Genomic DNA, 27980 nt, shown 5'->3' on the forward strand with positions numbered 1-27980 from the left:
ATTCTTTTATTGACAATGACTCTTGGATGAGAGTCGAAACGTCTATTTTTTCTAACTGAGTCCAGATGACTACAACTGAAGCTTTTTCTACTATCATAATATAGTTCCCTCAGTGTACGGCACAAAATGAAGACGGAGAAAGACTGTTCGAGCTGACTCAGAAGAGACGGAAATCTACGGGAGACGAGAGATGCGATGTGATCCGTCGCGCTGATAAACAAACGCACCTCTCTGTTGTGTAAGTCCGCACGTGGGAGTGCGCATGCGCACTTCCGATTGAATTCTCAAATCGGCGGAAAATCGTCCAAAATGTTTGTCAAATAGAGCGAGGAACACACTATATTTTACTATAATTACAGCTATAAAGGTAAACTGTCATGTTCTCGTCCATGTCCATGTCCGTAAATGACACCCAGTCCACAATACATCACTATTAATCCAGTTTTAGCTTAGTTTGAATTTCAAAAAGTGAGAAAAAAGGCAAAAGTAGATTTGATTCACGTTTTAATAATAAAAGCACATTTTTGACTTGCAAATAAACTAGAAGTGCAATGTTCTGATCGTTTTGAATACTGTATCATCTCGTGAGTCACTTTACTCTGGACTGGAATCTGCTGATACTACGTGTGCTAGCTTTGTTAGCTCGCAACTTTTGCTTCAGCTTCAGTCTTTGCGCCTGGAGGATCATGAGATTTAAAAAATACATTAACATTACAACAATTCTCCTCAAGTCTGTGTTCTGGGATTTTTGTCTCATGGTTATACATTTTTTAAGACTCAATTATCGTATAATGTGTTTAGGTTTTCAGACTTGAATGGTCATTTTACATTCATTTTTTATCAAATATTTTCACTTTAGCCTTAAGCATTTGGGTCTGCTCTATAATAGTGTTCTGTGGTGTAGCTTTTGCGTTTGCGAGCCTGCTTCTGCATTCATTCCCCCTGAGTTCCTTATTAGAGCCTAGTTTATTTTGTGTGTCTCCTCAGCAAATGAAGTGGTGGAGCCGTGCCAGAGTACTGCGGACCACTGGCCCGAGTACAAGACGAAACGTTAGAAACCTCTGAGGGGCCTGACACTGCACACTGCACACAATAAAGCAGGATCAAAGAGGGAACTTAGCGACTGAGAGCAGGAAACACTTCTGCAGTCACTGCCCTTGTAAATGAATGAAAACGTACACCTATTAGACACAACATTATAGAGCGCCGTGCATTCGAACAGAATCAATGACTTTCACTGTCATTTGAGCTACAATCGCTCATTTGTAAGATTTGTGAGACTTGGGAACGCCCCGCAATCATCACAGCAAACCTTTGTAAAACTTGCTGCATTTTTCATAAGCCGCATTATCAGTTTTTCTAACCGTTAAAAGTTTGTGGTATGTATTTACATCTATCTAACAAGTCCCTAGCTCTCCTACCCTTTGGCACAAGATCTGTAGTCGACAAAAGGGATGATTTGTTCACTAAAAACAAGCCCTGCCGATCAATTATAGTAGTTAAAAACAAAGTGTTCGTGGATGATAATGTTCTGACCATGGATCAGACCCAAACGCATGGATGATTATAACTGATGAAAATAGAGTGTTTATTTTACCATTATTATTAGTATTATCTTGTCTTACGCTAGCTGTTTTTATTTTATTTTATCTTTATTTTTCCCCTCAATTCCTTATTAAGAAATGAGAGGTTTTGTCTATAGGAGTTTTTGTTTATAAGAGTTTTGTTTATAAGAGTTCTTCTATTAAGAGTGTTTTTTAAACTTCCTATAAGTTATCTGTCCTTTTCCTCTGTCTCTACCTGCGTTGCAACAATGAAATTTCCCCATGTGTGGACAATAAAGGAACATCTTATCTTATCTTCTGTTCATGAAAAACAACAATTCATACAGAAAGTACAAGGAAAGAGTGTAGTTACATGGAAAAGTACCAAATCTAAAGATAACGCTTTCTGCTGTGGTTTCATTACTGATAATAATCGACTGATGAAACTGTTTGTCGACTGAGACTGAGACACGTCATCACCCCAAAATAAGAATGTAATTAAGATGACATTACATTCTATCTATTTTACATTGAAAACTCTAAATATGAAATTAAGTCCAAACAATAAAACAATACATACCTGATTTCACATGTTTTTCCAGTCTATTTTGCTGTGGAGGTCAGTTGCACAGTTATTTTGGGGGTCCCAGCCTCAAAAGTTTAGGAACTACTGGACTAAGACAACCGATTAATCGACTAAACGACTAAAATGACGACGGCACTATTTGGCAAATTATTTGTTTTTATGAATTCATGAATTTAGGAAAGTGCAGTAAATCCCAGCACTGCCTCCGACTCTAATTCTGAGATTGTGATGGCTAAAATACATTATCAAGATGCAGACAGGGCACAGCGGCCTGATTTTGGCACCAAGGGCTGATTTTAAGATATGATATATTTTCACCTCAACATCCAGTCAAGATGCAATATTATATCTGGTGCATTTGTATTAATAGTTTATGTCTTGAATTGACTTGTGTACAGTCACTTTCGTATCATCAAAATCCTTATTGTTGCTTTATGGTCCAGAAAGATGAAACTGTTCCACCAAAGGGAAGAGTGTCGTCTCATCAAAAGCTGCAGCTCAACAATCGCACAGTTGGACTCCTAAAAATAGAACCATCAACCCATTGTGCTGAGTAGTCGACAGTCATCGCCGAGCTCCAAAGACTCTTGAGGATCTGATGCCTTCACCGGAAACACACGTACACATTTTCATAGGAATTCAGGCGTCTAAATCATAGGAAATGATCACATTGCTTCAAAGAAAAAAACCCAGATACTAAATTGATACTTGAAATTAAAGAAACTATTATAATTCTGTGTTCAGAAAATCATTTTGTTGTACATTTTATAGTAATTGTTGTCGTATTAGAATGGTTGAAGAGACTGGTGTTCACAGTATTCGTGGGTTTTCTGTTATGATGTCATTTTCACCTTTCAAAAATATATCATATTTTGTATTGTATTGATGACTTTACTTCATCACAATCGTTCATCATTTCAAACCCATGGATAAACTAGTATTGATGCATCTTTTGTCAATTAAAAGAGGCTTTTTTTTTTCACCATGGTATAAAAATTGGTCTTAAATTCTTGTACTACTAATGATGCTCAGATCCAGCTTTTTCAGGTCTGGTATTTTTTTGATACTGGGGCTCGATATCAACCGATACTAGTTCACTTTCCTTAAAACTACTTCAACAAGTCATCAAAACTTGGCTTGTTTTGCAATATTGTGAAGATAATACATGGAAGAATAGATATTGATCGATCTATTGATTGATTGAACGATTTATTGAAAATATTAAGATTTGTTATCATATCATAATAATCTGACAACAATATAATTTGTTCTCCCATTACAGTAGTTTAACAGCAAAACTGTCATATAAATGTACTGAATTCTGTAGGTTCTGAGGTTTAGAATGAGGTATGACATCAATACCATGACCTCAATATTTACTGGGTTGAAGTTGGTAAAAATGCGTTCTCAAAATGACTAATTGGAGAAGCGATTCCTGATCCTTAACATTTTCCAGCTTTGGATTTCTTGTGCCATCTTTTTCTGTTTTGTATGTTTTGCTTTCCATTTCTTACATTGATTTAGAACCAGTATCTGCATTTATATCACTTTACTGGGCTGAATATCCACTGTGTGTTGTACAGCCTTTGTCAAAATAGTTATTCTTGATACAAAGTCCTTCTTTCTTGCACAAATCAATTGTTAATTCACTTAACGACTGCCTCTCATTAATTTTAGTCACCTTCCATTTTAATGAGACTTTGTATTCCCGTCTGCTGCACTGTAAAAGCCCCACACAGCGAATAGTGAATCTGTGAAGTTGATGCTTAGAGTCCCTCGAGGGTTAAAGGCAGATCAAGTGCTCCGCTGCACCATCTGCTCCTGACAAACATAAACTTTGTGCTTCGTGGTGTCAAGAATGCCTTTGTATAACACACCAAGGGTAAAACACATCCATCTGTTTGAAGTGATCCAGAATTAGGACCACGACTGATGTCAAGCGTCCTCAAAATCGCGCCCATAGCATAAATAAGTCTTTATTATATCTCATCAGCTGTATTTTTACTTCTCTCTAGATTTCTCTGAGTTCTGGACAGCAACAGAATTCATCTATGGCACATTTTAATTATTTTTAACGTATTATTCTTAAAACAGCTGTCATTTTTGGCTGAAAACGGTCACAGATATCAGACTAGACGGGCTCTAGACCTTGCACTTCCTCGCCCTGAGACAAATTAGTTCATATTTCTGTCTTAACGTTAATGTTCCTGGGTGTGTTCAAAAGGTGTTCCATGTGACGCAAATCTAACGCCGATCCCAGAAATTAGCTCTTTATTTTTGACAGAAGGCAAGGCAAGTTTATTTGTAGTTCACAATTCATACATAAGGCATTTCAAAGTGCTTCACACAACAGGAAAAAAATGCTTTAGATAGTTTTGCATTTACCAGTTTAACCGCACGAAGCAGCTTTTGGATCTCACACAGCGCGACACAATGGAAGTTTAAAGTGTGCGCAGCGATGAAAGGACCCGTGTGTGTCGTGTGATGTTATATGATTACGTGTAAAAAGGCTGAGCAGCACGAGGACATGTTCTGTGCAGGTGGTCCCGCAGATGGCCGCCTCGTCCCCGGAGACCGCCTCGTGAAGATCAATAACGTCTGTGCGGATGATCTGACCCCGGCGCAGGCTGCCGAAATAATCAGGTCCGCGCCCTGCACACTGATCTCCTCTTTGTACACGCACACAAAAGACTATGGGACATGGAGGTGATACTGTTTAAGTTAAATCACACTGTCACCATACAATCATCCACATTTCAGATTTGTATTGTTTTTAAAGGGGACGTATTATTTGTTATGTATTTATATTGATTAGGTAATTTCCTATTAGTGATGGGAGATATTGACAAAGATGGATGGATGGATGGATGTCTCGATATTTCTTTAGTATCCTTATAACGATATTTAGACAATATTATGTCGGTCCAATAGAAGTGTGTCAAAACATGTCTTTATAGGCTTTAGTTGAGGTTTAATTCTGAGACAAATGTGAAATATCTGTAAAATGTTACAATATACAATATCATATAACGTTTTTTCATCAGATTTTTTGTTCAGCCCTTTTTGTAGCATGTTTTACTATAAATGATGTACTTATATTCAAATCTTCAAAACAGAATTTTGATATATTGTTTACCTCTATTTCCTATCTCCACACATTAATCTTTACTTAATCTACAATTATTCCCAAAAATATCTGACATGTACGTTTGGAAAATACCGCATTGACATTTTTCAAAAGATAAAAATATGTAAGTTCTGTTGTTTTGAACAGGACGTCAATTAATCTGTTTCTGTTATTAAGTTTTAGATCAATGTTGCATCTTTTTCCTTTTGCTCCAGGTCACCATTGAAAAGAGGTTTCGATCTCAGGGGGTTTAACGGGTTAAATAAAGGTTAATCATCGACATGCACAGCAATATCATTATAAAGATAAATAAACATGCCATTTACCTCGGAACGAATTTAATGAACTGTGACCTATTCAATGCCTGGAAAATCTGTTTTAGCGTTTTAGGCAAATCCAAAACATGAGTAAAATCATGTTTTGGATTTGCCTAAAACGCTGTATGTTTTCTTCTGCAGAGAGTGTCACGATACACTGACCATGACCGTGCTGCGGACAATGCTGGTGAGTTCTCTGCATTACCACCACGTCGCAGCGTCTCCTTTACGTGACAACATGCCTCACGTTTACCAACGCGGGACATAAAAGCGCTGGGGTCAACACAACCGTCCATTAGGCTGAGGGTCAAGGCCGACGCGCGCTCCGAAGCCAAGGTCCCGACCAGCGCTCCGTCAATGTTATGGCTGGCGTGGTATTAAAGCGTCAGAAAGAGCGTGTAGGACCTGCTCCAAGCCCATGTACAGTGTCCATCATGGCTGCTCAGGGCGAGGCTCACAATAAGATGAACGCGAGGCAATAATATGACAATAGATGCGGTGAAAATCGATTTGACTGGATGCAATTGGCAAGAAGCAAAGGCTGCACTGGTTTATGTTGAATAATGTCCCCACATGTGGCTCTCATGGTGTTGTGTTCAAAAACTAACCTTAAAGCAGCCGAAAATAAATACATTTGATTTTGGTATTTGTTTTAGCAGTAGTGTAGTCATACCGAAAGAAGATGAATCATATACAGCTGGTTTTACTTAGTTAGACTTACTTAATTATAGTATAATTTTATGCCTGGATGTCTCAAAACGGACATCATTTAATCAATAGTGTAGTCGATAAATGATTAATTCAGTGTTTCCCATACATCCATAACTGTTTGTAGAGAATAAATCTCACTTATTGCCTTATTACTCTTTTATGTTTGATGGTGAATGCATCTACAGGCACAATATAATAATAGCTGAGACAATTGCATTAAGGTTTACATGAATCTGTTAATCTTTTATTGGTCTGTTTATGTCACATTAACGTTACTTTAACATTCAGGGAGTTAATTCAATAAAGCTTCTGTACACACATACTAGAGGAACGACCATCTATTGTGAATGAAAGTGAGTTAAATATATTTCAGTGTTTTTGGTGATTTCAGTAGTTTTGTAATCTCGACTATACACATAAAACACGTAAAAATCACACACAAAAATGTCTGTTTTTCATCAATAATTCACTTTATTCCCAAATCTTCTCCATCTAAAAGTCTCCGTCAACTTTGTATTTTAAAAGTCCCAACGCACAATAGAAAAAATGTTTTGACTGGCGTAAGAAAAAAGTTTTGTTAAAAATGTATATACCCAATGAAATCCCTATTTAGCAGGTCATATTTCAGTCTTGGGTCAAATGTGAACCTCTTGTCATTGCGTTAATAAAGGCTCAGTTTCCCCTCACAATGATGGTACCGGTGCGTTCTGACCCGTTGCCATCATCACTGTGTGTTTGAGTGATCACAGGACGTCCCGTGGTGTTGATGATGAATGGTGTGAGTGCAGGTGAAGTGGATCGCTACAGCAGCGGTTCTCATTAGGGCCGCGCCTGCTGCTGACGGGGGCAGATTTAACCAGTGATTCATGACCACTCGCCCAATAAGTGATGTGAAGATTTGGAAATGTTATTTGGAAATTGTTTGGGTTTGCCAGAGTCGTAATGAAAAGGTTTAGACTATAAAGTAATCATAAATAATGTGATGTCAGGCCTGAGCATTTGTGATCTCTGGTTTAGAGGTTCTGAACTGGTTTAGTCCCTGTATAGTCCTGGTTTAGTCCCTGTATAGTCCTGGTTTAGTCCCTGTATAGTCCTGGTTTAGTCCCTGTATAGTCCTGGTTTAGTCCTTGTATAGTCCTGGTTTAGTCCCTGTATAGTCCTGGTTTAGTCCCTGTATAGTCCTGGTTTAGTCCTTGTATAGTCCTGGTTTAGTCCTTGTATAGTCCTGGTTTAGTCCCTGTATAGTCCTGGTTTAGTCCCTGTATAGTCCTGGTTTAGTCCCTGTATAGTCCTGGTTTAGTCCCTGTATAGTCCTGGTTTAGTCCCTGTATAGTCCTGGTTTAGTCCCTGTATAGTCCTGGTTTAGTCCCTGTATAGTCCTGGTTTAGTCCCTGTATAGTCCTGGTTTAGTCCCTGTATAGTCCTGGTTTAGTCCCTGTATAGTCCTGGTTTAGTCCTTGTATAGTCCTGGTTTAGTCCCTGTATAGTCCTGGTTTAGTCCCTGTATAGTCCTGGTTTAGTCCCTGTATAGTCCTGGTTTAGTCCCTGTATAGTCCTGGTTTAGTCCCTGTATAGTCCTGGTTTAGTCCCTGTATAGTCCTGGTTTAGTCCCTGTATAGTCCTGGTTTAGTCCCTGTATAGTCCTGGTTTAGTCCCTGTATAGTCCTGGTTTAGTCCCTGTATAGTCCTGGTTTAGTCCCTGTATAGTCCTGGTTTAGTCCCTGTATAGTCCTGGTTTAGTCCTTGTTTAGTCCTGGTTTAGTCCCTGTATAGTCCTGGTTTAGTCCCTGTATAGTCCTGGTTTAGTCCTTCTATAGTCCTGGTTTAGTCCCTGTATAGTCCTGGTTTAGTCCCTGTATAGTCCTGGTTTAGTCCTTCTATAGTCCTGGTTTAGTCCCTGTATAGTCCTGGTTTAGTCCTTGTATAGTCCTGGTTTAGTCCCTGTATAGTCCTGGTTTAGTCCTTCTATAGTCCTGGTTTTGTCCTGGTTTAGTCCTGGTTTAGTCCTTCTATAGTGCTGGTTTTGTCCTGGTTTAGTCCTGGTTTAGTCCTTGTATAGTCCTGGTTTAGTCCTTCTATAGTCCTGGTTTAGTCCCTGTATAGTCCTGGTTTAGTCCTTGTTTAGTCCTGGTTTAGTCCCTGTATAGTCCTGGTTTAGTCCCTGTATAGTCCTGATTTAGTCCTTCTATAGTCCTGGTTTAGTCCTTCTATAGTCCTGGTTTTGTCCTGGTTTAGTCCCTGTATAGTCCTGGTTTAGTCCTCATATATTCCTGGTTTTGTCCTTCTGTAGTTCTGGTTTAGTCCTTCTATAGTCCTGGTTTAGACCTGGTTTAGTCCTTCCATAGTTCTGGTTTTGTCCTGGTTTAGTCCCTGTATAGTCCTGGTTTAGTCCTCATATATTCCTGGTTTTGTCCTTCTGTAGTTCTGGTTTAGTCCTTCTATAGTCCTGGTTTTGTCCTGGTTTAGTCCTTCTATAGTCCTGGTTTTGTCCTGGTTTAGTCCCTGTATAGTCTTGGTTTAGTCCTCATATATTCCTGGTTTTGTCCTTCTGTAGTTCTGGTTTAGTCCTTCTATAGTCCTGGTTTTGTCCTGGTTTAGTCCTGGTTTAGTCCCTTTATAGTCCTGGTTTAGTCCCTGTATAGTCCTGGTTTAGTCCCTGTATAGTCCTGGTTTAGTCCCTGTATAGTCCTGGTTTAGTCCTTGTATAGTCCTGGTTTAGTCCTTCTATAGTCCTGGTTTTGTCCTGGTTTAGTCCTGGTTTAGTCCCTTTATAGTCCTGGTTTAGTCCCTGTATAGTCCTGGTTTAGTCCCTGTATAGTCCTGGTTTAGTCCCTGTATAGTCCTGGTTTAGTCCTTGTATAGTCCTGGTTTAGTCCTTCTCTAGTCCTGGTTTTGTCCTGGTTTAGTCCTTCTATAGTCCTGGTTTTGTCCTGGTTTAGTCCTTGTATAGTCCTGGTTTAGTCCTTCTATAGTCCTGGTTTAGTCCCTGTATAGTCCTGGTTTAGTCCTTGTTTAGTCCTGGTTTAGTCCCTGTATAGTCCTGGTTTAGTCCCTGTATAGTCCTGGTTTAGTCCTTCTATAGTCCTGGTTTAGTCCTGGTTTAGTCCTTCTATAGTCCTGGTTTAGTCCTGGTTTAGTCCCTGTATAGTCCTGGTTTAGTCCTCATATATTCCTGGTTATGTCCTTCTGTAGTTCTGGTTTAGTCCTTCTATAGTCCTGGTTTTCTCCTGGTTTAGTCCCTGCATAGTCCTGGTTTAGTCCTCATATATTCCTGGTTTTGTCCTTCTGTAGTTCTGGTTTAGTCCTTCTATAGTCCTGGTTTAGTCCTTCTATAGTCCTGGTTTTGTCCTGGTTTAGTCCTGGTTTAGTCCCTGTATAGTCCTGGTTTAGTCTCTGTATAGTCCTGGTTTAGTCCCTGTATAGTCCTGGTTTAGTCCTTGTATAGTCCTGGTTTAGTCCTTGTATAGTCCTGGTTTAGTCCCTGTATAGTCCTGGTTTAGTCCCTGTATAGTTCTGGTTTAGTCCCTGTATAGTCCTGGTTTAGGCCTTGTATAGTCCTGGTTTAGTCCTTGTATAGTCCTGGTTTGGTCCTTGTATAGTCCTGGTTTAGTCCTTCTATAGTCCTGGTTTTGTCCTGGTTTAGTCCTGGTTTAGTCCTTCTATAGTCCTGATTTTGTCCTGGTTTAGTCCTGGTATAGTCCTGGTTTAGTCCTTCTATAGTCCTGGTTTAGTCCCTGTATAGTCCTGGTTTAGTCCTTGTTTAGTCCTGGTTTAGTCCCTGTATAGTCCTGGTTTAGTAACTGTATAGTCCTGGTTTAGTCCTTCTATAGTCCTGGTTTAGTCCTGGTTTAGTCCTTCTATAGTCCTGGTTTTGTCCTGGTTTAGTCCCTGTATAGTCCTGGTTTAGTCCTCATATATTCCTGGTTTTGTCCTTCTGTAGTTCTGGTTTAGTCCTTCTATAGTCCTGGTTTTGTCCTGGTTTAGTCCTTCTATAGTCCTGGTTTTGTCCTGGTTTAGTCCCTGTATAGTCCCTGTATAGTCCTGGTTTAGTCCTTGTATAGTCCTGGTTTAGTCCTTGTATAGTCCTGGTTTAGTCCTTCTATAGTCCTGGTTTTGTCCTGGTTTAGTCCTGGTTTAGTCCTTCTATAGTCCTGGTTTTGTCCTGGTTTAGTCCTTGTATAGTCCTGGTTTAGTCCTTCTATAGTCCTGGTTTAGTCCCTGTATAGTCCTGGTTTAGTCCTTGTTTAGTCCTGGTTTAGTCCCTGTATAGTCCTGGTTTAGTCCCTGTATAGTCCTGGTTTAGTCCTTGTATAGTCCTGGTTTAGTCCTTGTATAGTCCTGGTTTAGTCCCTGTATAGTCCTGGTTTAGTCCCTGTATAGTCCTGGTTTAGTCCCTGTGTAGTCCCTGTATAGTCCTGGTTTAGGCCTTGTATAGTCCTGGTTTAGTCCTTCTATAGTCCTGGTTTAGTCCTGGTTTAGTCCTTCTATAGTCCTGATTTTGTCCTGGTTTAGTCCTGGTATAGTCCTGGTTTAGTCCTTCTATAGTCCTGGTTTAGTCCCTGTATAGTCCTGGTTTAGTCCTTGTTTAGTCCTGGTTTAGTCCCTGTATAGTCCTGGTTTAGTCCCTGTATAGTCCTGGTTTAGTCCTTCTATAGTCCTGGTTTTGTCCTGGTTTAGTCCCTGTATAGTCCTGGTTTAGTCCTCATATATTCCTGGTTTTGTCCTTCTGTAGTTCTGGTTTAGTCCTTCTATAGTCCTGGTTTAGTCCTGGTTTAGTCCCTGTATAGTCCTGGTTTAGTCCTCATATATTCCTGGTTTTGTCCTTCTGTAGTTCTGGTTTAGTCCTTCTATAGTCCTGGTTTTGTCCTGGTTTAGTCCTTCTATAGTCCTGGTTTTGTCCTGGTTTAGTCCCTGTATAGTCCTGGTTTAGTCCTCATATATTCCTGGTTTTGTCCTTCTGTAGTTCTGGTTTAGTCCTTCTATAGTCCTGGTTTTGTCCTGGTTTAGTCCTGGTTTAGTCCCTTTATAGTCCTGGTTTAGTCCTTCTATAGTCCTGGTTTTGTCCTTCTGTAGGTCTGGTTTAGTCCTTCTATTGTCCTGGTTTTGTCCTTCTGTAGTTCTGGTTTAGTCCTTCTATAGTTCTTGTATAGTTCTGGTTTAGTCCTTGTATAGTCCTGGTTTAGTCCTTATTTTGTTCATGTTAGGCCTAGTTTTTCCCTGATGAATTCTGGTTTAGTCCTGGTTTGGATCTTGTTTACAATCCAACATGGACGTTAGCGTTACAGAACAAAATACGTATTTTGTACTTTCAAAGTAGAATTAAACATAATTCAAAGAGAGGACTTTGTATAAAATTGTACACTTTTTGTTGTTCTATTTTGCTCATTATTAAATATCTTAGAAAAGTGAAAGACCAGTGTCAGTGGTAAAAAATATTTGGTAAAACGTTTCCTTTTTCTTATTCTTTGTTCTGTGACTGTGCTTATCATCGACTCTACTGCCTATTTTAGTTAACAACACATAATTAAATTCCAACATTCCAACACGTACGGAAGCGTATGATTTAAAAAAAATAAATTTAAAAAGTAAAACTAGCTAGAATACTAGATTTTTTTCAAGCACCATTGGCAGCTCTACGTTTCTCTCCTTTGTATGAAAAATGAAAAAAAAAGTGCCAGAATATAATAAGTGTAAAGTGTAATTTCACTAAAATATTATGAAAAGTAATTGCCAAGGATATTTGGAAATTTTGAGTTATGAATCACTAAAATGTTCTGACTGCTTGTTGGTTGAAGATTGTTGCTGTGTAGAGGTTGCATCGGGATTAAAACACACACAGACAGTTTTTGTTGTGTTTTGCAGGGGCCAAAGTCGTCCTTCATCACTCCAGAGAAAAAGGCCAAGCTCAAGTGTAACCCGGTGAAAGTGCGCTTCGCTGAAGAGGTGGAGGTCAACGGACAGTCTCAGGTGCGTCAGAGTTTAATCTAAAACTGTTGTTACAAATGGAAATGAATAATATCGTGAAAAACATGACATGAGTTCTTGACTTGCTCAGCGCTCTATTACTGCGACTATTATTGTCGTATTACAGTATCCATGGTGGTGCAATATTAACACTGTTGACATATTATATTATATTATATTACACTCTATAATAGGCCCGTGGACCAAATCCAGCCCATTAAGCCATATGGTCCGGCCCCTCATGGTAAAATGGGCCATGCTCTAGTTCATTATATTTATTTATTTTTATTGACACTCATTGACACGTTGGCTTTGTTTAGTCCCGCTTTAGTCCTGTTTTTGTTGTTCTTTATTTACTTCAGTGAAACAATAGATGTTGAATTAAACTGTTGAATAGTATAATTGGGAGTTGTTGGTAGATGTTTTATATAAATAATACAATTGTTTTTTCAGTTTTTTGTCCCTCAGAAAAAATCTGCCGCCCTGGAAAATATAATTGAATAGCCCCACTGGTTATTCACTGGCTCTTCTGATATTTCAAAGTTAATTTAGAGTCACTCTTACCCATTTTTGTGTCCTCTTTTGGGTAAAGACTACTGTAACATTGTAGTTCAATTTAAGACCCAGCTCAGCTCAAATTTAGACCTGGAATGGACCAGTTTTAAATCTGGTGGTTCTCTGAAAGGCAAATCTTTTCATATTTGGTAAGATTGTCAAAAGTATCAAAATTGGATATGAATCGATATTAAAATCACCGATAGTTGGCTTTTCCAGCACAGTTTTAGAATGATATTGCACTTTAGCAGAACTAGTACACAAAGTAATCCGTTTTTCATCTTGACCTATATAAGAGCATTTTTAATTCTCATCCTGATGTTAAAATTGGTATCGAGAATCAAATATTTTCTAACCCTAAACCTGTCATCAGAAAATAAAAAAAGATAAATGAAATTATAGCATGTACCACAAAACTAGAAGACCCCCATTTAGGTTTAAAGCTGGGTTAAAAGTAAAGAGCTTATCCCTTTTTAGAAAAATCTCAGATGTGTGTTTCCATAGCTGTATATTAAATAGTGTATGGGACATTTACAGCAGAAAACATGCCATAGTATTTGTATTTTATGTTCCTAGTTGCATCCTCATAAGCAGAACGAGAATAAGTGAATGGTGAGCAGCTTTTGAATACATGTGTAGTTGGTTATAGTTGCTTCCTGACTGCAGATGAACCACAAAGATCAGAGTGCTCATGACTAATCATTGAGAAAACGCGGATCAATACGCGCCTCTCTTCTTGTCTCCTGATGCCCACAATTACTGAATGAAGGAGGGGCAGAGGATGGGCGTGAGAGCGCCGCGGGGCATAAACAAGGCAGGGAAAAAAGGAAGTTAAAGAAAAAATAGATGGCAAAAATGTATTGATAAATCTGCTTTTTATCTTTAAATTAATTTTCTCTGTGATTGACTCTTTTTGTCTTTCCTGCATCGTCATGTCTGATTCATTTTCTTTCTTTCATTAACTGTTTTGTAAAGTGTCTTTAAATCTCTCGAAAAGCTCTATACTTAAGGTTTTATTAACATGTACATAGGAATTACATTGGACGAGGCAGATACATTGTTTTAAAGAGGCTCATTTTCAACCCTGTCCATCATCCTAGCTTTTAGAACAATTCAAAACAAAAACAGGTTTAAATTAGCAAAGGTAAGTAGACAAAATTAAAATAACAACCTGTATTTCACATGTGACACTCTGCCCTGATTTCAGCCACAAACTGGTTCCATTTTAATAGAAAATAAACTGTAAAATTGGGAAGATTTGAGGCAAAGTGATTTTATCAACTGTGGAAAAACTCAGAGGTCGATCACGTCTGTAAATTTTGTTTTTGAACAAATAAATGTATTATCTGCTAAATTTGAGGAATTTGTGTCCCTGGTTTAGATCAGCTCAGCAAAATGTAATCACGTGTAATTGATCATTTGTAGGGACTTAGTTATGTGTTCAATTCAATCACTGTAAGCATGAGTTCTCCATATTGTAAATTGTTGTAATTTTGTGATTTAGTAATGTATTTTTGGTTAAATGCACAATACTTATACAGTAACCAGAAATAACTTCTTCAGGCACAGGCTCAACTTTAGAACAGCTTTTTTCAGTCGACGAAGTTAAACTTGTGCGATTGCCCCAAGCTCAGCCAATCAGAGGGCAGTTTCAGCTTTTACTTCCGTGTTGACGAGACATAAAATACTGTATTAGCTGTAGACAGCACACAGCGGTCTCATCTTTGACACAAAGTGCTGCTTTTACACTATATTAGTTGGGGGAAAAGAAACAAAAATGTACTAATTTACAAAAATAACAGTTGGATATCCCAGCTTTAAGTAATATAATACCCTGACTCCATGGAGACAGGATGATGGGCACTCTGAGGTTTTAACAAACATCAGCAGATCAGTTAAGAACACTAGTACATGCAAATTACGTCACCTTTTGTACAGCTCAACCTGAAAATGCTTTATTTTATCTCCAAAACATCCAACGTGACCTGCCTCTGATTGTTTCCTCATCTTTCGCAAAACAAGCTCAACATCTTTCGGGTCACTGGATGTTAAATGTCTTAAAAGCCCGTGTTTGACCTATGCTGACCCGGGCTGATTACTCTATGTTCATTATTTATGGCTGTGATGCAGTTTTTATGACGCTCTCCCTTGACCCTTGACCTCTGTGTTTGCAGGGTAACTCGCTGCTCTTTCTGCCCAACGTCCTCAAGGTTTATCTGGAAAATGGACAAACCAAGGCCTTCAAATTTGATCCCAGCACCACCGTGAAGGTTTGAGACAACAGTAAACTGAAATATAACTGAAATATACAATAAACAGTATTTATAGCTGAGCGTATAATACTTTTATACCACCGATAGAATTAAATAATGATTGACTTGTTTCATTTACTCTTACACTTTACACTTGCTTAGCAATTATTGATAACATACTGTAGGTAAAATACATTCTTAACAGTAACTAGCAGTAATATAACGAGTAGTAGCCCTTATAAATATTTTATTTTGGTCAATATCTGTAAGCATTTTTTAAAAAAAAATTATGAGTGCAAATCAATATAATTTCCCCTTTTGTTATGTTTAAATAAAATTAACGCAAAACTCTGTAACTTTTTATATGGAGGTTCTCCACCAGCTTTTTGTGGAAATAGTGCTATTTCACCTGGAATGTTTGAGCGCTGCAGTTTGCTGCTCCACTGTAGCGTCTTTCTTTCTGCACAATGTGCCGTGTGGACAGATCTGACTTTATCCTGGATCTGCTCAAAGCTGCAGTGAAACGGGCTCAAGTTACAGAACTCAAAGTACAGCAGCAGACACTTCCTTGGGTCCTTACAAAACCAATAACTGCCCGTATAGTGGCTGCTGAAAGACTCTTATTGTGAAAAGGCCAGAGAGAAGAATTAGGTAATGCAAGACTCATCTGATAATATGAACTGATCTTCTTCTTTCAGTCATTTAAAGAGGATATGTTTTTAGAGATTAATGAACGCCAAATATCAGCAAAATATAGCACCAAAAAGCACCAGAATGCAGGGATTTATTTAAGTTTATTTCAGATTTTCCCAGTAATTTCTTGACACGGCCGGGCTGTTTTATACCAGAGCAAGTGAGGGGCGTGTCTGTGATCACTTTAACATTGTGAATAACATTATGGATCAATGAGCTTCTCTCAATATAAAGACTGAATGTGACATGAATGTCCAGACAAGATTTATCATGTGACTGTGTCTAGTGGCACCCAAAGCCCCCTGCACTGTGGCCTTACACTTCTCCATGGAGACAAGCGGGTGATGTTATAGGTCAATGCCTACTACAAACAACTAAATATCTTGTCTATTGAGGAGGGGAAAATGTACAACTTTACAAAGCATAATGAAATCCATTGGATTCTTGTTTAGTAGTTTATACTTCATTCTTTTCTCAAATATTACTGAACATGAACGTGTTTAAAAAGCACACTGTAACTGAACCATGATTTTTAAACATAATTTGCAATTTTTTTGCAATTTTGCTATAAAAGAATTATGTGCAATAGAAAAATTGCATGGAGACAGGCAAGTGGCAGACCCTCCTCCAGAAAAGGAGGACTGTCCTTCCTTTACTACTGTTATATATTATTATCCTACTTCTAAAACCACTGGTGCTGCTACTTCCAACTACTGCTGTACAATACTCGTTTGACTTTTATGTTCTGATTGTAATACTCTCTTAACTTATCAAACCACAACTATAAAACTGCTTAGTTACTAGGACTAATGTTGCCTGCTCAGAACTCATGTGAGACTTGTCTGTGCTCTTACGATGTCAGGACATTGTGATGACGCTAAAGGAGAAACTGTCATTGATTCGAATCGAACACTTCTCCCTGGTGCTGGAGCAACAGCCCGGCGTGACCAAACTGCTCCACCTCCACGAAGACGAGAGGATACAGCAGGTATCTTTACACCAGTACAATTACATGTCAAAGGTTTTGCAATATGCAATACTAATATGTCTCTGTAACGTTTTGTAGTTCGTGCAGAAGAAAGAACCTCACGATTACAGATGTTTGTTTCGAGCGTGTTTTGTTCCCAGGGAGTCACAGCTTCTGCACGAGGAAGACGCCACTGCCTTTGAGTATCTGTTTCTGCAGGTAACAGCAAATCAGTTTTGTTTAATGTTAAGTGAAGTTAAATGGCGTCATATGAAATCCAGAGCTATCAACTAATGTGTTATATTATCATTCTTTTATCACATGCATTGTTTAGTGGTTTAGGTCTGTTGAATCCTTGTTCTTTTACTTTATATGAATTGGATTTAACACCACAGAGTTTTTAGGACTTTTGACCTGTCAACAAGATAGAAAAGCAATTTTTTTGTTATTGTTTATTAGTGTGGCAACTGTACCAACTCCATGGATAGTGTGAGGCCAAAATCTAGACTTTATTATCTATTTCCCATGACTTATAAGTTATAATGTTGTTCTCATCAAAAACATACCTCATAACCATTCACGCTTGTTTCATTAATCCTGTGTACAAGGTCGTCTTCTCTGATCACTTAGAAATCACAAAATGTTCCCGTTCAGCTGCGTAAAAGATCAGAATCAGGCCATAAACCATCACTGGACTTGTTCTGAGCATTTCTGACACCAAATTATGTTTACATCAAAAGCATGGCTCTAAAATGGTCACATTTATATAGCACTTTTGTACCTTTGTGGCTCTCAAAACGCTCTATTATTGCTTCCACTGCTAACAACACAGGCCTCAACACTGTCCTGGAAGGTGTCGTTTTTAACATTACAGTTTTTCGCTTTTGCACATTTTCTCAAACATTTGCTAGGAAGTAAAACGGAAGAAAGAGGTTTTTTGAGCACACGCCATTGACCTGAATGGACCGCCATCTTGTCCCCAGGCTCTGGTTTATGCTGCAGAGATGTATACAATATTACACAATCACTTACGCAACCAAAAATGATTTACTTTTTAGCATCTGATTTCAGAACTGTTTCAGACTCTGACAATGGAGTCTTTAGATCAAAACCTGGTTCAGACTTTGTTTTTGCTACAGAAGACTTTACGTTGTGTTTTTAATTCTATTGTCGTACTCTAGCATGTTATATTGTGACTCCTATGTGTTCTGTGGTGTGTTCTGTGGTGTGTTCTGACATGTGTTCTGTGTCTGCAAAGAACGTGTCACAATTGCGATTTGTGTTTAAATACTTGATCTTTGTGTTCTAGGTTCATGTTGATTTGAGAGTTGAGAGTTCAAGTTTGAAAATTGATATAAGTTTGTCTTTTATCCCTGAATGGAAAGTTTGGGAATCTGTGCCAAAATGCAGACATTGGTGTCAAAAATATAATAATATATGAAATACTTAACATTATTTGAAGTTACAAAACGTGAAATACTACTGTCAAGGTGACCAAAAGCTTATCCAAAATGGATTTAAAGCCACAAGAATGCATAATATGTCCACTTTTGAGTTTTAATTCAGGCTTAATGTATCATTGGAAAAATAAGTGCTGCAACTTTTAATTAGAAATGTCACTTTGGCTTTGACTTCTGTTGGTGATGTATTACCGAGCTTTAATTGTGCCATAGGGAGTGAATGATGTGCTGCAGGAGCGCTTTGCAGTGGAGATGAAGTGTAACACAGCTTTACGACTGGCAGCTTTGCACATCCAGGAGAGACTGGCCAGCAGTGGATACTCCCCGAAGACCAACCTCAAGACAATCATGTGAGATGCAAGCGTTACAAGTGCATCATTAGCAGATAGTGGACCCAGTTTGGCTTGATTATGTCTCTGTGTAGGTGCGCTCACACTTGTAGTCACACAAGGGTTGTCCAAAGTATTTGTGATGCTTAAAGTTGCACTGCAGTAGAGGATCTGCCACCTGCTTGTCTCCTCTGAGCTTGCTTTGCCTGTAATGTTCCCCAGTATGGCATTAGACTTGTTTATATCCATGGAGACAAGCAAGTGATGCCGCCAAGTTAGTAGGAGTTAGTATATTTTTAAGCAATAAAAACACCTGTAGTTGAATAATCTATGGAGACAAGCAGATGGAAACCCCTCCACTGAAAAGGTTACATCATTTAAAGCCAAGTTCAGACCAGGTTTATAAAAGAAATGTGTGGAAAATACTATAGAAAAGTGGTAAAAAGATTGGTTAAGCATGGCCGTAACCACCGCAGTTTGTCCTAAAGGCATTTCTATGTTTGTTGCAGTAAAACCTGGGGTTTAGAAAGCTTTGTGTCCACCACGTTACTGCGAAACATGAAGGAGAAAGATCTGAAAAAGGCCATCAACTATCACCTGAAGAAGTGCCAGTCGCTGCATGATCCTAAACTGAAGTCCTCCTCGGTTGATCAGGCACGGATCAATTATGTGGAAGAGCTCAGCGACCTGAAGTCGTTTGGAGGGAAATCGTTTAGCGCGACACTGATGGTAAGGAATACTAAGGAAGTAGTATTGATAATACGAGTCACAGACCAAGGGTTGTTGATCCTATTTATTTGTAGTTAAATGTTTCACTTAAGGCTAGGATTACTGTCGCTCTGGAAAATGATCTTGTGATATTTTAATTTTTTTTTTAATTGTCAGTTTAGGTTGCATTAGAGCTGAAGAATGCAAAGATTATAATAGTTTGCCAGTCGCCCTATGCTAAAGAAGATTTAATTGTGTCAACTGGACCAAAGGGTAAATACATTTAGCCACTTCACTCCAGGGCTCCAGGACACAACTCATCCATAACTGAAATATCACTAAACTTTTGTAACTGAATAATCATTATCTGGACTCCAAAACACACCATGTGCTGAGAGAGGTTTTATGTCTCAGACAAAGCTAAAGCAGCATCCTTTTAGCTTCAAACCAGTTACATTGTGTAAAATAACTACCGGTAATGGATCAATCTAAAGACAAGTTGCCAGATTTATAAATTACCAAAATAATCATCAATTGCAAAAAACTAAAAACTAAAACTAAACAAACTTTTCTTCAGTTGATAAAATTCAACCTCATTTTGCTCTAGACCCTGCTGAATGATTGAGGATCACACAGAACCTTTGCTGTCAATGAATATAATCTATAACAACCATGTTTATATGACAAGGTTCAATCAATTAAAGAAGTAATGAACAAAATGTATTTATTTATGTCCAAATCTTGTCTCATCTTATTTAATATTGCATATTATATCACCTTTTGGGACTTATGTCTCCCAATTTTAGTATATTTATGTTTTTCCCTTTTTCTTTTGATAGAATCTCATTCTCTTTATTTTCATTTTTGCTGTTGTCACTCGAGTTTCTATGCAGGTATTTATGGATTTGTATTCAATTTCCATCAATAACATTATGACTTTTATTTTTATACTTTTTTAATAGCTTGGTTCATTAAAACAAAATCTTATGAAAAAGACTACTGATAGAACATTTAACCCTAAACTATGTAACTTGTGACTACATCAACAAGCTGACCAGGGATGGGGCAAGACAATATTGCCACAAGACTGTGCACACATGTGGAAATTGATCTTGTGAAACTTTGTGACATGCGTTTGCTCTGGGCTCAGACAAAAAAAAGGGTTTAGCTCTGATCACAATAACAGCAACAGTCTTGTCTTTTTCTCATGGACCCGATCTTTTTTCTCATCTCATCTTGTAGAAACTGTCTCGTCCCGCCATAAATATATTTCTTATAGTTTAATTTGAACATATGCCTTCTTTTCCAGCTCCAGGACCGAGAGTCGACTGTAAACCTGTTTGTCGGAGCTCGTTACGGCGTGAGCCAAGTGGTCAACCGAAAACTCAGCATCATGACCGCGCTCACCGACTTCAACAGCATCACCCGCGTTGAACTGGTGCCCGAGTCCGACCGCGTCAGCCTGGTCAAAATATATGTGCAGGACATCAAGGCAAGAGTGGCCTTTAGATCAACATAAAAGGCCCAGATCTGCACCATTTTCCCTTAATCTAATCAGCCGTCTCCTGTTTACAGCCCATCACACTGCTCCTGGAGACTGCAGCGGCTAAAGACATGTCCTGTCTTATAGCCGGGTATTGTCGGGTTTTCATCGACCCCGACGTCAATGTTTTCCCCTGGACTGAGGACAACAAGCAGCACAAAATATCGGCAGAAGAGGGTACTTTGAATATGATGGTTGTAAAATAGACCTTCTCTTATGACATTCATTGAACGCAGCAGAAAAGAAAAATCTGTTGATGGTTATTGAGGACTATCTTTGAAAAAAAAGAGATAAGATAAGATAATCCTTTATTGTCCAGACATGGGGAATTTTTTGTGTTACAACGCAGTAGATACAGGGGGAAAGGACAGATAACTTATAGGAAGTTTAAAAACTCCTGTAAACGGTCCTCTCATATCTTAAAGGCGGTATGGACGATTTTTCGGCGATTTGAGAACGCAGGTGGAAGTGCGCATGCGCACTCCCCCGTGCGGACTGATACAACACACACGTGCGTTTGTTTATTAGCGCAACGGAGCGCATCACATCGCTCGTCTCCCGTAGATTTCTGTCCACTTCTGCGTCAGCTCGAACTGTCTTTCTCCGTCTTCATTTTGCCCCGTACACTGAGGGAACTATATTATGATAGATCCATGCGCGTAGGCACGCGGAAACGTGCCTCCAGCAGTAACACAAACAGAGAAAAGGTACAAACAAAAACTGCATATTATAAACACTCATTTGCCTGCGCTTTATACCATTCATACGGTAAATACTGTAGGCCTATCCAGCAGTCGAAAAGAGAGGACTGAGTGAAGCGTCCTCTGCATTGTTGCATTTTGTCGAATATCGATTAATAACACACTTTGCAAGAAACCCCATAAACAGCTCTGACATCTGTATGACATCGTGCTGTATTGTTGACACCGTGTTGCTTTTCTGCTGCAGGTTATGTGTCGAGATGTGCCAGCGACTCTGACAGCTCCACTGACGCCGACATCATAAACACGGGGACGTCCCCGCGCAGCCGCTCGTCCTCCGACTCGCACGGCATCAGGAGAAAGGAGAGGGTGAAGAGACGGAAGAGAGAGGCCAAGGAGAAGACCGAAAAACCCCTGGACGAGCCGAAGGACGCCGATACCGAAGGGATGACGCGAGAAGCTCTCGGAGAGATTAACGCAAAGGGGTCAGAGATTGACGGAGAAGCAGACGCCTCCGATTCGTGCCATGGTCTGACCAGCTTGTCCTGTGACTCCTTAGATGCTCTGGAGGAGGATGACTTGTTAACGTGCTCGTCCCTTCACCCTTACCCACACGCCGCGCTCCTATTGCACCACTACGCGCCAAGCGAAAACGAGCCACACCTTCTCGCGCCGCCGCCCGCCCACTCGCACCCGCTGCTACACCCGAACACTGAAGATGAGCTCTGTAGGAACTCTGGGGACGGAGCGGATCCCCAAATCCTCACGCCACCCATGTCTCCGTCTACGAGCTTTCAAAACGCACGCAGCGCAGAGGACAGTTCCATGCGTTTTGCCGACCTGTCCCGGCTTGTGGATTTCCTTCCGAGCCCCCCAGAGGCGAGCGACGAAGATGAAGACATAGAAGTGGAATTGAGGAAGAGAAGAGAGAAGTTACAGTGGGAGAGTGGTTCTAAAGAAAAGGCCACGCCCGCTTCTACGTCCTCCCAAACCTCTACCGCGGAGTACGTTTTCAACTTTGACCAGAATGACGCTCGATGTTATTACAACCTGGTCTCGAACATCACCCCGGACAGCGCTCGGAGTTTGTCGCAGAAGGGAAGTGAAAGGGGATCGCAGAGAGATGCTGCTTCGGGTCAAGTCCCGATCCTCCAACCGCCTCCGGGTTTTGGAGACAGCAGCTCGGATGAGGAGTTTTATGATGCCAGAGATCAGCTTGTGTCACCTGAAGATCCGAGCTTAGCCGCAGGAAAGAGAGGTAATTGAGTTTTCATGGTAAACACAGTGTAACGTGAAGTGGTTTTGTCAGAGTGATACATTTTACTGCCATCTAGAGGCTGATGAGAGACATGCATCGAACTGTCATTGTGTTAGCATTGATTTAATGTTAATTTACTGGATTACAGAGAGCGCCAGAATTCCTGATGCCTGTTGTTGCATCTTTTGAAAGGTCAAAAGTCAAATGTCGCTTTTAGACTGAAAATCCACAAAGAGCTTATCATTATTTATTCTAAGATCTTACGCCAAGGTCTTATGTTAAGGTCTTACGCTAGCTGTTTTTTATTTTTATTTTTATTTATTTTTTCCCTCCATTCCTTATTAGGAAATGAGAGGTTTTGTCTTTAGAAGTTTTTGTTTATAAGAGTTTTTGTTTATAAGAGTTATTATTAAGAGTGTTTTTTAAACTTCCTATAAGTTATCTGTCCTTTTCCTCTGCATCTCCCTGCGTTGCAACAATGAAATTTCCCCATGTGTGGACAATAAAGGATTATCTTATCTTATCTTTGTTTCAGTGGATAGACCCAGTATTTACAGAGCTTTTAACCATAAACCAGGTCAACTACTGCAGGCATTTTAGTTCTTAAATACAGATGACATATATTTCATTACAGCTTTTAATGTTACAATGTTTTTTCTCTGATGATGTGTGTTATTTCTGCTCCTGCATTTACAGAAAGATGAGTCTAAATATAATGATTACCTTTTCTTTTCACAGTAAATGAGGGGGCAGAGGCTGAAGGACAAGAGAAAAGGGTTGGCTTTAGAGCGGGAGGCGAGAGACTGTCCCAGCTACGGAAACGATCCCGGAAGCGTCGCTCTTACGTGGAAACGGACTACACCTCCACCGTGTCGTTCCCCGTGCAAGCCGAAAGCGGGAGCAGAAAGCAACATCGCAAAAACGTCTCCGTGGGACACTTCGATCCACAGATGCTGAGCGCGGACCCTGAACCGTCGGAACAGACTCAAAACCCAAGTCCGACTGTGTCCTCGCTGACCCATTCAGAAGGAGAACCGTCCCAGCTGGAGTCCAAACCGATCCTGTCCGAACACTGCTCCAAAGAGTCTTTAAGTGCACTGAGGACTCCCGATGTGCAGAACAGAACAAGGAAGCGAGACATGGAGATGGAGCCGGACTCAATGGAATCAAAATCCGTCACAGATTTGGTAAAGCCGCCTTCTCCAAACATCACCGTGGTTCGCTATCGGGTCGAGCCGGACGGAAAGGAAAGCGCTGATCGGACCGGTGACGGAAAGGAAGACATGCTCCAAGAGACAAAAAGTATTTTAAAGAACGGTCCTTTTGACAGTCACATGTTTTTGCCCGAAATATCCAAAAGTATTGTAGACGAGATGAGCAAAAACGCTAAACTACCTAATGGTACAATTGGAGAAACTCTGATGACGATACAGCAGAATTCGTACATCGAGGAGTATATTCTTCAAGGTATCATGTGCAATTCGAAGTCGTTCTGCCCTACGTCTGCCCCGCCCCCGTCCCCGTTTGTAACTGTCCTCAGTGCGACGCAGAATTACTGTCTGGAAAAAGAAAGCAAACACAAAGAAAGCAAAATCACAAAGAATACAAACGTTATAGAGAGTTTAGAGGTCGTGCAAAGCAGTTTAGCGCAAAGCACAGTTTCCAAGACGGAGGGCAGTGCGAATGAGGACGAAGCGTTAGCGGTCGTTTGCTCTAACCGGACGGCGAGCGAAGAAGTGACGGACAGCACCACATCTGATAACGTTTTTGAGGATGACGAAGGTACCGTCTCTCTGAATTCAAACCTGAGTGACACGAAACACGAGTGGGTTGTGGCGACAAGGAAAAGCGTGATCGTCGATACGGTTGACTCTCAAATTGGCAACACAAAATCAAAAAGGCTTTACTCTCTTAGTTCAGATTTTAGCTGTGCACTTTACTCCATCTCCTCGAAACATGGCGCGGCGTCAAACGACATGTCTCCTAATGTTAAAATGCCGTGTAAAAACGCAATTGAAACTCCAAATAACTTTACGCTGTCACTGACTAAAGATTTTGTCAGCCCGAGTTTCGCAAAGCCCAATGTCTCCACGAATTCCCCATCAAACTTCATGCTTCAAGCTTGGTCTCCTACGATTATGGGTCGCCTGTCTGCGTCTACGCTTAGAAGCAAGATTCAGAGTTTGCCTTTTTATCTGTCCCGCTCGCTAGAGACAATTAACCAGGCTGGCTTAGGTAGTCCAACGCAAAATCAAACAGAAGAAATCACAGAGGATAAAACCATTCAAATTAGCGTTACGGATGTCGACAACGTGACGGAGACGTTAGACTTGGCCGTTGAATCAGACGAGTCGGACGTTACAGTGACTGGCTCCAACTTGGATACAGCTCTTTCTGAGGAGAACATGAAAGGGGACAAAGGGGAAAGTTTAGAAGTTGATCAGTCATTGTTACCTTTACAAAATCAGCCTGACGACCAAAAAGACTCTCCAGTTGCTCAGTGTACACCAGCTCCAGTCGTAGAACCTCCAACGTCAATAGTGAACCATTTCCAGCCAACTCATAGTTCATTAGTGGACACTCCAGGCCCTATAACCACCGCACCAGTGTCTAAATACAGATTCTCTCAGTCTGGTGAAGACGTACCAGGAATAAAAACTAGTCCGTCCATTATCGCCCCTGTAGTAGTGACCACACAGAGTCAAAGTGAAGTTAGCGGACTGCGAAAGAGCAGCTGTGACAGTGGAAAAGCCCTGATCTTTGGAGCCCTAGAATCCAATTCCAAATCTCAAAACGGTTCGAGAGGCTGCGCACCGTTTGCAGTTTGTGGAGAATCATCACAGTCGAAGACACCTCTGGATGTTGCCCCAATGAAGACTGATCCGGGATGTCCTGTGGTTTCTGGGTGTGATGCTGGCGTGGACCCACTGGATGCGTGCGGGTGCTCGTCTGTCTACACAAACTGCTTCAACGACGGAGACACTTTTGACGAAGAGCTCACGGTGTATGAGTTCTCATGTCGCACTGAAAGCAGCGGCCCTCAGTTAAACGCACTGGGTTTCCCCCTCATCGCGTCAGCTCCTGTGTCGTTCCAGACCACTCCGTCGTTTCCACGCTCAGTGCTGTCCTCCGCCGCCTCAGAGCTCAGCCCGCTGCTCTCCCCTCTGTCTGATGACTGTCCACAGGCTTACTCACATAAAGACCTGCTGCAGCGTTTGGGGGATCAACAGTACCCGGGGCCCCCCTCTGGGTTTCAGCTGCTCAAAGCTGATGTAGCCCACCTGCTCACTGTCTTGGAGAGCACCCACACAGACCAGTCCTCAGAGAGCCAGAGAGGGCAGCATCAGCGGGACACCTGCCCGGCACATTTCACAGAGAATAAAAGGGTGCTGCAGATGGAGGCCCGGCGGCTCATGGCGGGGTGCCACACGGTGATAGGGATCGAGCAGAGCCCAGAGGAGATGTTCTGCTCTTTAGTCGAGTGTTTCCACATCCTGCTTGGGCTGTCCACTCTGGTGCTCTGGTTCTCAAGCTGTGAGCGCTGTGAGAGGAGGAACGCAGAGGCCGGGTCCGGGCTGTTGGATGTGACGCGTTCTTTCAGAGACTTCTGTGTCGCTGCAGACCGAGCCAGCAGCAAACGCAGCTGTCAGGACTTAAGCACCAAGCTGCTGGCCAAACAGTGCACGGCTCTGAACGCCTCCGTCTTCTGTCTGACCCAGCTGTTCCGCACTCTCACTGCTCTGTAGCCTCAGCGGACAAAAGCTCCTCAAACAATCACAACCGTAAAGACAGTTTGAACAATGCAGACTTGTGAGTGCATGTGGTGAGTGGCTTCATGCTGTGCACGTACTGTAGCCCACAAACCAAAGGCAGAGCCTGTACCTGTCTGGAAGTTCAGGTCTACTTGAATGTATTATATAGTATTTTATGGTATACAGTATTTATTTATTCAACTATTTAACAGAGGAATGTTCAGATGATGTGCATATGTTTACATGCGTAGTGTTGCTGTATTGGTGTGACAGTAGTAAGCCTTTTACGAATACAAAAGCACAGATAAACTCTAAAAAATAATATTTTGTATGCATAACTCATACACTATTGGCCTTTGTTTGTGATGTTTTCTGCTGCAATTTGACCTAATATCTGCTTATCTATTATTCCCTGCAGTCTTTCAGGTTGTTAGGGCTTTGAATGTTACTGTTTACAAAAACTGTTGTACAATGTTTTTTCTGGTGGTCGATTACGGCAAAGATAAGCAAAACTGGTGAACCAAACTTTAAACAAACCATTCAATTTAGATACATTATGGTAGATTCTGATGATTATACAATATACAATATACACAAAACAATGATTAATGTTTAAAGAAAATAAAATGTGTCACCTCTAAATACATCCTCCTAAACCATAACTCGACAGTGTACTGGCATAAACCCACACAAGTGCATTATTTTTACAAATTGGATGATAGGGCTATAAACAGTCATTGTCATTATTATTTGAAGACACTGGGTTCACATTTCACCACAGATATTACTTTATCAGTGACTGATATTTGTGTAAAGATATACTGTATAGTTTTTGTTCACTGTTAAGTCTTGAATTATTCTTGGCCAACAGCCTAAATATGCAAATCTGTTGTGTCCTCATCTTCTCCTCACAAAGCATGCTGCAGTAAGCCATAAATGCATTGTTATTTTATCAGGGATTTTACTGTTACTGAATGTTGATGTCTCCTGGTTTGTCATGCTTTACACTATTAAAGCCATTGGCCCAAATATCTTTTTATTTAATCTATTCAGAAAGTGTCCATGGTTTATTAAATAACTATTATTATATCAACTGACCCACATTTTCCAGCAACAAAGGGCAAGGTGACTGCAAAAAGACATAGAATGAAAGGAAATTAACATAGCCATGGGCTTTATAAAAAGCGAAATCACTTTATAAACTTCTAGCCTACCTAGATTGTATTTTATTTGCATTGTTTGAACTTATAATATTAAAATGTACATTCACATTGTATTGGTTTATTTATTAAGGCATATTAAGTAGATGGACATGTTTGTTTTAATAATGGGACAATAGGCATCATTTTTAGAGATCACAGGCTGTATTCTATCATGTTCACACTGGGGGGCGCTGTAGGGCCGCACTGCGTCATAACAGGACCATTCGCGGTAAAGTGGTCCGCCAGTGGCCCGCCTGTGGTCCGCCTGTGGTCCGCCTGTGGCCCGCCTGTGGTCCGCCTGTGGCCCGCCT

The 27980-nt window shown here is 40.4% G+C and overlaps 1 protein-coding gene across 1 annotated transcript in view; it reads left to right on the forward strand.

Moving 5' to 3' along the window:
- The window catches only part of frmpd1a (FERM and PDZ domain containing 1a), a 41902-nt gene extending 14387 nt beyond the window's left edge, over positions 1-27515 (forward strand). Inside the window, exons 4-15 of the mRNA XM_072462676.1 lie at positions 4671-4773; positions 5716-5761; positions 12148-12252; positions 14979-15074; positions 16612-16737; positions 16816-16935; positions 18390-18526; positions 19015-19234; positions 20523-20705; positions 20789-20933; positions 21705-22715; positions 23454-27515. Coding sequence (XP_072318777.1) covers positions 4671-4773; positions 5716-5761; positions 12148-12252; positions 14979-15074; positions 16612-16737; positions 16816-16935; positions 18390-18526; positions 19015-19234; positions 20523-20705; positions 20789-20933; positions 21705-22715; positions 23454-26461 — 5300 coding nt within the window. The 3' untranslated portion in view covers positions 26462-27515. The remainder of the gene's footprint in view (positions 1-4670; positions 4774-5715; positions 5762-12147; positions 12253-14978; positions 15075-16611; positions 16738-16815; positions 16936-18389; positions 18527-19014; positions 19235-20522; positions 20706-20788; positions 20934-21704; positions 22716-23453) is intronic.
- The last annotated feature ends 465 nt before the right edge of the window (positions 27516-27980 follow it).

This window comes from Eucyclogobius newberryi, unplaced genomic scaffold, assembly GCF_026437365.1.
Source record: "Eucyclogobius newberryi isolate DKJ021-1_F unplaced genomic scaffold, fEucNew1.0.hap1 SCAF_4, whole genome shotgun sequence".
Lineage (NCBI taxonomy): Eukaryota > Metazoa > Chordata > Actinopteri > Gobiiformes > Gobiidae > Eucyclogobius > Eucyclogobius newberryi.